Source organism: Arachis duranensis, chromosome 9 (assembly GCF_000817695.3).
Source record: "Arachis duranensis cultivar V14167 chromosome 9, aradu.V14167.gnm2.J7QH, whole genome shotgun sequence".
NCBI lineage: Eukaryota > Viridiplantae > Streptophyta > Magnoliopsida > Fabales > Fabaceae > Arachis > Arachis duranensis.
The window spans coordinates 110,199,201-110,210,473 of NC_029780.3; the positions used below are offsets into that span (position 1 = coordinate 110,199,201).

At 30.2% G+C, this 11,273-nt stretch overlaps 2 protein-coding genes across 4 annotated transcripts; both read left to right on the top strand.

The window, feature by feature from the left end:
- The first annotated feature begins 778 nt into the window (after nt 1-778).
- LOC107467106 (uncharacterized) lies at nt 779-1,484 on the top strand. Its single transcript, XM_016086143.3, has one exon. The coding sequence runs from the start codon at nt 940-942 to the stop codon at nt 1,294-1,296; it is 357 nt and encodes a 118-aa protein (XP_015941629.1). The 5' UTR covers nt 779-939; the 3' UTR covers nt 1,297-1,484.
- Nucleotides 1,485-4,070: 2,586 nt separating this feature from the next.
- LOC107466910 (uncharacterized) lies at nt 4,071-7,589 on the top strand. Of its 3 annotated transcripts, XM_052254588.1 has the most exons (4): nt 4,071-4,134; nt 5,945-6,682; nt 6,759-6,908; nt 6,984-7,589. In XM_052254588.1, exons 2-4 carry the CDS (start codon nt 5,981-5,983, stop codon nt 7,263-7,265), a joined length of 1,134 nt encoding a protein of 377 aa, XP_052110548.1. In that variant the 5' UTR covers nt 4,071-4,134; nt 5,945-5,980; the 3' UTR covers nt 7,266-7,589. The 3 variants fall into 3 exon arrangements, with proteins under 3 accessions (XP_052110548.1, XP_015941401.2, XP_020986882.1); XM_016085915.3 differs by lacking the exon at nt 4,071-4,134 and having other exon boundaries at nt 5,922-6,682; XM_021131223.2 differs by lacking the exon at nt 4,071-4,134 and having other exon boundaries at nt 5,922-6,682; nt 7,004-7,113.
- Nucleotides 7,590-11,273: the final 3,684 nt, after the last annotated feature.

The window sequence follows — 11,273 nt, forward strand, 5'->3', positions numbered from 1 at the left end:
CCACCTATATTCAGTTATATATGCATAATCATACTAGTGATTTTCTCATAAGTTGATAAAGTAGAACTGCAAGTCATGAGTTTAATTTAACCTCATAGTGAGAAGAAAGATAGAAAATTAAGTAAAAATCTTAAAAGAAGAATCTAATGCACACTTCCTTTGTGGCCCCACACCGTTCTACATAACATTATTATAGAGGTATCAAGAAAGATTCCCCGGTTTTCTGGTTTAATAAATAACAATAAGAAGTTTGAAATGAATATTTTTTTAAAAAATTAAAAATTAAAAATAAAAAATTATGCCATTTGAATTAGTTGGTTGACAATCTTAAAATAATATTATTACTAGTATTTATATATATTTTATATAAGTGATTAGTTTAATATTTTAAAAAAATTAAATAAATTATTAATTTTTTGATCCACAATTTAAAATACATTTAAGTTTCTAACTTTTTTAAAATTTAAATATTTACTATCAAGTATAATTTTTGTTATACTAATATAATTGATACATACGTGAGATAATTTTTAAAATTAAACAAATTTAACTCATAAATTATTAAAAAAATCAATAATTTAAATATATTTTTAAATTTTAAAAAATTTAAATATTCTCGAACTAAAATGTCAGAAATGAATTTGTACTTTTCTCAATATTTTATGTAGAAGTAACATAATTGAATATGAATAAGAGGATTAAAGAATTGAGGGGTAGAAAGGTGGTGGTCCCCTCCGACCACCGTTGTCACATTTTCCACTGCTGATGTCCCTTAGAACATGGAGCAAATTATGCCATTCTCTCTCTCTTTCTCTCTCTCTCAACTCTAAAGCAGAGCACCATAATAAAAAGGCCTCATTGAACGAACAACAGACACTTCCTACTTGTTGAAGCAACACAAAAGTCATGAAGTAAACAAACCAAACATAACAAACAAAGATGGAGATAGAATCAGTGAAATGCGAGTGTTGTGGGTTGAAAGAGGATTGCACGCAAGACTACATCACCCAAGTCAAGTCCAAGTTCGACGGCAAATGGCTATGCGGCTTGTGCTCAGAAGCAGTCAGAGACGAAGTCAGCAGAGGCATCGATGAAGCTGTCAAAGCTCACATGTCTTTCTGCCGCAAGTTCAAGTCCAACCCCGCCGTTAGAGTCGCCGACGGCATGAGGCAGATGCTTAGGAGAAGGTCCGGCGACTTGTCTTCTTCTCCTGCATCCTCCGCCAAGAAGTATTCCATTTCCAGGTCAACCTCCACTTCTCAAGTCGGTGATTCTTCCACCTTCTCACTCTACTAAACAAACAGAGCACTCTGCATCTGCATGCACGCACAACAACAAAACAGAGCGTGCTCTGTTTTCTTCTTTTTGTTGGAGTAATAATAATTCATATTTAGATTTTAGCATTTTCTGATTTTCATGTACAGTGCCTGTTATTTCAGATCATAGTTTCGTATTAATTATATTCCGCTAATCCTTCTATGTCATCGATCTCTTTAATTTGTTTTTCTGTTCATGGAAACGTACAAAACCTAGGAACAAGTGAAGAACACCAATTTTGATGCTTCTCGGTCCAATCAGTTTTTTCTTTTTTGTGTCATATATTAATTAAGAAGCTGATTTGGGTGATTAAAAAACAAGGTATTGTGTCTCTGATGAAGTGGAAGGTTGGGTTTTCCCTAATTACTTTTCGTGTTTATTGCAGCTCCATTGATCCCTCTCTTTTTATTTATGTTAATTTAACAAAAACTTGTCTCAATTATTAGATGATTTATAGTAATCGATTAAATTTTTATCTAATAATTTGTAATTATTAATTTTATACGAAGTCAAAAGCCATTATTTTTAATTTATTGTCCACTCAGAAAATGGGAAACTATGAAATCATTCTTAGAGAGATAAAAGGTAAATACTTTTTTGTTTAGATATATTAGGCTGATTTTTTTGGTTATAGAAGAGGTGAAGGTGTTGTATCAGATTATGAATAATAGAGATGTTACACTAATTTGTAGGACAGCTTTTTGCTTTGATTTGGTGTTAAGAAATTGGACTTTTTGAGTTCTTTGTTTTTAAGATTTTGGAAGTAAATCGGAGGGTCCATTTTGTACGGAGGGAGGATCTAAAATTCACATAAAATAAACTAGACCTGCGATTTTTCTATAATCAAAATTTTTTTTGACAATTTACATGAAATCAAATGATCTGTTTTCGCTGTTAAGTTGCTTTTTGAATTAACTTCAAGAAGTCGTTGGGTCTAAATTGTATCTAACACCACACCAATATTAAATACTACTACTTCTCATATCCAAATCTAGCACCAGCTTTAACTCCATAATCAAATTAAAAAACGATATATTATTTCCTTTTCTTTTCTCGAAACAACCGAGGGAATTAAGCTAACCTGTTTTCCATGTTAAGTGAGATTCAATTTAACCAGGAGTAAGTATATTGTTAGGTTTGTGATGTAATTTATAACCATTCTATTCTCCCTACTTCCTAACCTTTGAAAAAGAGAAATATTATTTAGATTTAATTATTAAATTTATAATCGGGTTTTTATTTTTTTATTTTAAATAAATTTTTATACTATTTTTAATTTTGTAAATAAGTTATTGATAATATAAAAAAATATAGTTAAAAAAATATTTTTTTACAAAGTGAAAATATTCACGATTAAAAGCTTAATTAGATCTTTTATCATATATTTTTTGAAAGAAATATTCTATTAATTTTAATATTTTTGACATTAAAAAATCTAATTACAAAACTAAAAATAATATAAAAAGTTAACTGAAAAAAATATAAAGACTTAATTATAAATTTAGCAAAACTATAAGGATTAATAAAATAATTAAACATAATATTTTAAAAACAATAAAACATTAGTCCAAATAATTTAAAATTACCTTATTTAATATTTATTAATTATTATTAACATAATTATACAATTTTAAATGTAATAAATATATAATTATATATGTTGGTAGATATTATATTATATAAAATAATTTAAATATTATCTTCCTAACATTATCCTCATTTATTATATACTCGTAATTATTCATATATTGACTTCATTTAATTTTCTCTCTTGCATTGTTAAATAAAATGCAAAGGCCGATTAATTTAAATTTATAGGAAGAAAATCTTATATAATAGATCTGCTAATATTTTTGTCATGCATGACATATATACACTCAATCAAAATCTTTATAATACTAAATTAAGAAAAAAGAAAAATAAATACAAGAACTAATACACATAAACATCATAATCTATTCATAAATAATATAACATCTACTGCCAACTTTTGCACTGTATGGCCCCTCAATTATATTGCTACCATATTATATGAACGTTGACTTCATTGCAACTTGGCAGCCTAATATGATGATAGTTTTAATTTCTTCATGCTGAGCTATGCAATTAATTAATCAACAAAGTTCCATTAAGTAATTAATGAAACATATATGAAGTGGCTAAAACACCAATTTGGTTGTGGATAAAGATGGATGGCGTATGAATTGTGGTACTTGATTTGTAATCAACTAATATAATTAAGATTTGATTGAATTATAAACTCATAATTGGGTGGCAAGCTAATAATGTTGGTCATCACTAGCTCTAAAGCACGTGGAATTCGATTCTTCAACACCATATATACCTTTCATGTAGTAAAAGAAGTTATTGATTTTCCGTAAGGAACAAGGGTAATAATGTTGACCACAAATCCTTATATACCTTTTCTTTTGAGGAATACCAAACACGATGTCAATAGAATCCTAGTCTCAATGCTAGTGGAAACTCTCTTTTTCAAACGCCCTTCTTTATCCTTCATGATTCATCTTATTAATTACTTTCACATAATAAGAAGAATTTCAAATGTACAAGGTATATCGATATTCCAATAATTTTAATTTTTACTGGTGTCAAAATATAAGATGAAAAAATATTATATAAATTCTCAACTTTTTTTAATTTTTTTTATGTGAAACTAATTTCATGCCCTCGTCATACTTAACAACATTAACAAATATAGCTAAAATATGTATGATGCACTAATCTCCATTAATGAGGAAGGAGAAGATGGTTACCACTTACCCTCCCTGAGTTTGCTGGTTGGGTCATGGGTGTCGGGTACTTTCTCAATCCAACCTATCCATCTAGAGTTTTCTTTGTTTTGCATATTGGACATGTCTCAAATCTAAATATACTTATCGAACTTACTCACATGTTTCTTTGTTTGTTTGTTTTTTTGTGCGAGAGCCAAAGAAAGTTTTCATATCAAAATATGCAATAAAACGTAACAAATTAAATATCCCATTCAAATCATTTAAGAAAAACAACTTTGAACCCTAGTAGTAGTAGCAGTAGTGGGAGTAGTATTTAAGGAAGTTTGCATAAGGCATAACATTTTCCAAAATAATTAAAGTTTGAATAATTTTGATGGAGTATTGGATAGGTAATAGATATCGAGGGACAGATGGGTCGGTACTAGAATTTGCAATGTCCCAATTATGGAGGACATGGCATTTATGCTTGAGTAGGCTAAGAGTTGCCTCACTCGTGAGAATTCTTTGGAGTCTATCTGGAAACATTGATTGTGCAATCTCTTCGATAATTGTTCATGTCCCACGCTGTTTTCATTGTTTTAGCACACCATCAATCAACTCTTCCTTGCTCATGAATTGAGAGGGGGAAAAAACAATCAAATTAAATGCTGACTGAGCTTTTTCCGTATTCTATGTTAATGAATTCTCAGTTGTCATTTTGAAAATAATTGCCTTGCTAGAATTTCAAAAACATAATAAAATAACTAATTGTGTTTAGAAATATATGTTAAGATTATCATTAGTTAAGTATTATTAGATTTTTTTTATTTTAACAAATGTATTAAAAACTTAAAAAAAAAAGAGTAAAGTAGATGTTAACATTATTTCGGGATCAATGGAAGACATAATAATGGTAACACAGTTATTGGTCCGTTTCATGGTGCACATAGGTAAAGGTCAATTTTCATATTTCAAATCTCTTTTAGAGATTCTTTGAGTATATTTAAATATACGAAATCCGAGGATAACAGTGAGCAATTTTCACCTCACAATGTGAATTAGGAGAAGATGCATAACGTGACAAACACAGGTAAACTCAGTTTAATTAATGTAAGGTCATTGTTAGAGTAGAAGTTGGTATTTTTTCAATCCCCCTTGACACTCTCCAACAAGCATTGTTGAGTTTCCTTATTGAGACGAGTTGTAATATAATCCCAGCGGGTTTGGTTCCGCAAATTAAAATGCACTTCATGAATGATGCTAATGACCTCACATTTGTACGTGTCCTAGCTAGCTAGCTTAGTAGTTAGCATGCAACCACATTTATTGAAGGGACAAATTAGAAAGGAAACCATGACCTACTTATTATTAATTAGTAGCAGTTGCAAAACATTATGCCACGGATAATGCTGTGCTTGATCGATCATGTTAGCTGTTTTTTCAAGCATCCTTCTCTCGTTTTTTATTATTCATTATTAAAAGGTTAACAAACCAACTTAAGTTAGTCAAATGTATAATTTACTTGAATTTCGCTTTGTGTATATAGCGACTTATTAGTAAGCGCAAACTCTTAAATAAAATTTAAATCCGTGACAAATTAATTATTGACCTAACTGACCTAGTGATAGCGTGTGAAACAAAAAAAATGATCAAAATATCAACTATTCAACTTCATAATTCACTACTAAATTTTAATGAAATTAATCAACCCATTTGGCAAATGGGTCAGCCCATATATTGGATCCATGAAGGGTATGTATGTCATTTTACTTGAGTATTTTTTCAAAAAAACGGTTAACATAATGGCAACAAATACGACCGTTGGGATTCAAATTTGAAAAGTTACTCAAAAGTTGAACGATTCTTCTAACAAGAACCAAATGAAAACTGAGAAGATTGTAGGGGAAATAACGATCAGATCCAGAGAAGCAATGAGAAGGGTCCCTTTGCATTCAAAATCCACCGCCGCCACAATGGAAGAAGAAGAAGAAGAAGAAGAAGAAGAAGAAGAAGAAGAAGAAGAAGAAGAGCACCTTGAGAACAGCAACAACAGCAGCTGCTACTACCCTGGTTGCAAGAAAGATGCTAATTGCAGCTGTGAGATTTGCTTGGCCAGCATCAATGCCACCCTTGATCTCATGCCAATGAGCATCCACAAAAGCTCTCTCACCAAGCTCTCTGCTTCCAAACCCAACAACAATCTCGAGTGTACTCCAACTCCAATCTCCTTTGACGCTTCCCATTTGTCCACACCAAAGTCAACTGCTTCTCACATACTACCATCTTCTACACCTGCCATTAAGTCCACTGCTAGATCATCATTGGTTTTCAACCAGAACGAGGAGGAGGACAAGAAGAAGGGAAAACAATGGTGTTTCACTGGTCTCAATATCTTGAGAATTCTACTGGGTTTAGGGTTCCTTTTGTGCGCAGATATTGTTTTCCCCAAGATTGTTTCTGGGATCATTCGCCCTGCCTTGTCACCTGAATTGATAAAAAGGGTTGGTGAGAAATGCTGGCATGTGCAGGATTTGAATGGAAAGTTGAGGCTTTTGCAGAAAGAGTTGGCAAGTGTTGTTGATGGAAAGGTTTCTAATTGCAGCCATGTTCATTCCCTCTGGAAAATCAGCAAGGTATTATTTATTATTCGTCATTAATTCATTGGAAAATAAAAAATAAAAATTGAGAACTGAAATTGCATATTCACAGGATGGTGTACTATTGAATTCAAGGTGCACATTGTACAAATCAGCAATTGAGGAAGTAACAGTATGGGGATGGCCTTTGCAGACATCAGGATTGCTCACAACTGGCTTCTCTTCCACAACATTCACTATCTTATCTGGAAGACTCTCTGAGGTAACTAATTAACAACGATTCTCAACTATGCTTTTCTAATACTTTATTGATTTGACTCACTCACTCTGGATTTAGTGGAATGGTGGACATGTTAGCTACTTGGTTAGACAGGCCAATGCTTCATGGGTTCAACCAAAATGGGGTGCCTCCGTGGTTCAATTACACCCCAACACATGGATTCTTCAATATCAAAGAAGCTACTGCACCAGATTGCATTCAGCAGCACTGGACTTCCTTAAATCTAGGATCTCAAGAATTGTTGGTAGAGTCAAGAAAAGTTTTTGGATGCTTGCTGCAGTGGAGGATACTTTATACAATGAATTCAGAGCAAACAATGGGATTCAAATCCCAACTTGAAGCCAAAACAAGCAAAGCTCATTTTGGAGTTATCATCAATCACATAAAAAATAGCATGGACCAGGTTCTCATTTCTTATGAGAAGCTTCATTTTCTTCTGCTAAGGTTCTTTTTAATTTGCATTTTTCTTTCAACCATGGATCGATACTCATTAGTTTGACTAGTCTAATTTGCCACGTCTGTTTTAGAGGAAAGCGGCGCCAGAATGTGATTTGGTCAAAAACTGAAATTACATTCTCAACTTTCAAATGTGTATTTGTTGTTTTTCAATCGAAGTTTTTCTATTTTTTTGGTCTGGTCTATTTTAATGGAAGTTCTTTTTTCTTTTTGGTTAGTAACGGAAGTTCAAACACCATAAGTAAACAAATTGTTAGGCCTGATTTCTGGTTCGGCCCAATATAGAAGGTGTCTGAAAGCTATGCTGTCCGACAAAAATTTAAACAAGTATGGGGTTGGACAACTATTGACAGCGTTAAACTTTTAAATGAAATTTTACGACTGATTAGTTCTTGACCGATTGAGTTACAAGTTATAACTTTGAAGATACTATGGCAATAAAAAAATTAAAAAATATAAAAATGTAGATGAAACGAAATCTATGTCAAGTATGTCACACATTGTTATTCTTGTATACGACTGTAAGGTAACGATTATTTCTAAAGACAGAACTGAAAGGAGACATAAATAATAGGACGGAAACATTAAAAATTATTATTTGTATATTGTGTTTGGATAAGATGTACAAAACATTAATGTAATGTCCAGTATTATATTTGGATACACATAAATAAGACTAAAATATTATATAAAATGGCTAAAATAGCTATGTGATTCAAAATTTTTTGTATCAAATACAAACTAATTTAATAAAAAATGAGAATAGAACTAGTTCGATTAATAAAAAATTTCGTTTAGGTTAATAAGTTAAATTAATTTTAAATAAAAAATCAGTTTTAAAAAAGAATCCATTTTTACATGAAAAGAATTTAGCTTTTGCACATATGAAATAATAAAAAATATTTATGGATAAAAAAAATCATAAAAAAAATCTGTATCCCTCTTTCAAATTCTGTGTTTATCATTTCGTAAAAAAGTGGACATAAAATTATAAAAAATTATATAAGAGATAATATATTTAATATTCATGTATTTACTTCCAAACACTTTTTAAAAATGTGCTGTTTATATCTATGTGTCCTGTCTCTCAAAATAAACTATAACTAATGTAACTTTACGGCTATAGGTTATGCTTTGTAATTATATACGTAGGAGGAACCAATAATAATAATTTGATGATTAGGTCACATGATTTCATAGGAGAGATGGGTTTCTTAGTCTTGAAAAATGCCAACATCCGTGCGGTAACAGTTAAATCGACAATATGGGTGGTCTACCAGAAATAACAGATGAACACACACGTTTATTTCATGCGATTGGAAGGCCTTTATAATGCAAATTTCCGTTAATATCTCGAACTAGTTTTGCAAATGAGCGTTACTTCAAACTTTGTTATTAGTGGAGAGGATTTCATAATCTAAAACTCTAAAGCTCCATGCCATTAGTCTCAAACTTCCAAACTAAATTGCATAATTTGGTGACTGATTTTATATGCATGTAATATTTTTTAACTAAACTATAATATTTAATGTTTTTTCCTCAAAGATGAACACATTTCAAAATTATATAGGTATTGCGATAATAATTTGGTGGCATAGTGGATTATTATGAGAGAGAAGTAGAAGAAAAAAAATGTTATTTGTCTTTTAAATTTTTAGTCTTTAGTTAACTTTTTTGTTAGTGACTACTTTTAGTCAACTTTTTTATTTAAATAATATTATTTAATTAATTTAAATATTATTTTTATAGGAAGTTACTTATTTTTTATGAGAAGTTATTTATTTTTTAGTTTTTCTCTCTTTTAAAGACTGAATAATGAATAATTTTTAAAAGATATTTAGTTGCATTGAAAAAAATTATAATTTATAGTCTATGATTAATAAATTTTTTTTATTTTTTGTTAATATTTGATCAATATTCTAAATATTAAGTATTAAATTTTAAATTTTAAATTTTAATAATATAAAAATAAAATATTGACAATATATTGACTAATATTGGTGAAAAAGTATTAATTCCCTAATATTTTTCTTTTAAAAATAAAAAGGATTTTTGACCAGTAATATAAATTCTCAGTTATGTTATGAATTTCTTCCTTATTATAAGGTTTTGAGTTGATAAGATAAATAAATTTGATATCAAATTTTACAAATTTGTAAATTAGGATAAGCATAAAACAAAATTATAACCGCGTTTTCTTCACAAAAACAAAAAAAGAAAGATATTGAATTTCGAAGCAATTACCTACCATTATATACTTTCTGAACGGAAATTAAATGGCAAGTGTCTTCAACTACAGGCAAATTTGAAAAGAAGTTGACAAAAAAAGGGTAAGGTCAAATAGATTCCCAATGCAAGCAGTGGTTTCTTTCTCCTACATATTCCGTGCGTGTTGATGGGGTAAAAAGATATGCAGAGAGTCGTATACTCTTATTGGAGTAGAGACTACCCTACCACACGCTTTCCTTGAAAAGAAATATATACTGATTAATTTGTGAGATTCACACACCATAAAAGGACAATGCTAAATGTTACTATGGTTAAAAAATAGTGTCTATTTATAAAAAAAATTAAAAATAATATTTAATTTAAAAAATATAACAATAAATAAATTTTAAAAAATTAAAATTTATTAAAAAAATAAGTTAGATAAAATTTAAACACTAATTTATAAATACTATAAAATTAACCCAATAATAAACAGTTACACTTAATTTCTTTATTTACATGGGGACGATCATCCCACCTTCTTTATGTGTCTTCACACGATAAAAAATTATATACTTTCATTCTCGAAATTGAATTAAGAGGCAAAGTCTAACAACAGTCATTTGGTATAGGAAACACTATACACATTTAGATAGCATTTATTTTGAAATACGACTGAAATTAAAATATTGAGATTTTATATTATATTTGTTAGTTCAGAGATTTGTACTAAAATTTTTGTCTCTGTCTCCAAAATTTCAGTATTTCAGTACTTTCAAAAAGTAAAAATATAGGAGACTAAAATTTTTAAAGATGGAAACTGTTATAAAATAACTAAATAGATAAATAAAGAAGAGGTAACAAATATGAAATAAAGAAATATAAAAAGAGAGAAAGAAGTATTACAACATAAAGAGAGAGAGAATTGTTTATTGCTTTTGTGTCTCATCAAAGGAGGCTTAACCTCCTATTTATACATGTACAAGAGTCCTCTTTTTCCTCTTTTATTAAATGTAATTACCTTGGTAACATGGCACTTCACTATAGGAAAGTTAAGCCATCCAAGTCATACGTAATCAATGGTCATCCATATCCTTATCACAACACTCCCTCTTGGATGACCATTCAAGATTATTGCTTCGTTAAAATCTTACTAAAGAAAAAGCCAATGGAAAAAAACTTTAGTGAAGGAAAAAGAGTACAATATCCTTTAGTGACGGGGACTGCCTTATTAAAAACCTTGTCAAGAAAAACCCAATGGGAAAAAAACCTGACCAAGAGAAAAAGAGTACAGTCTCCCCCTCTTGCCGACATTATTTAATGTCTCGAAATCGGCGCATCCCAATCTCATGTACCAATCTTTCAAATGAGAATTTTGGGAGTGACTTTGTGAATAAATCTGCCAGATTGTCACTTGAGCGGATCTGTTGGACATCAATTGTCCATTGATTTTGAAGATCATGAGTGAAGAAGAAATTGGGAGAAATATGCTTTGTTCTATTACCTTTGATATATCTGCCTTTAAGTTGAGCAATACATGCTGTATTATCTTCAAACAGGACAGTTGGAGCTATCTTCTGATCAATCAGTCCACATGATGACAGAATATATTGAATCACACTCCTGAGCCAAAAACACTCGCGACTTGCTTCATGTATCGCTAGTATTTCAGCATGATTAGAG

Bases quoted from the DNA above. Each gene is read 5' to 3' on its own strand.
- LOC107467106 (XM_016086143.3), top strand. From the start codon at position 940: ATGGAGATAGAATCAGTGAAATGCGAGTGTTGTGGGTTGAAAGAGGAT.
- LOC107466910 (XM_016085915.3), top strand. From the start codon at position 5,930: ATGAAAACTGAGAAGATTGTAGGGGAAATAACGATCAGATCCAGAGAA. The intron at 6,683-6,758 runs GTATTATTTATT...GCATATTCACAG, and splicing joins CCCTCTGGAAAATCAGCAAG to GATGGTGTACTATTGAATTC. The intron at 6,909-6,983 runs GTAACTAATTAA...CTCTGGATTTAG, and splicing joins TATCTGGAAGACTCTCTGAG to TGGAATGGTGGACATGTTAG.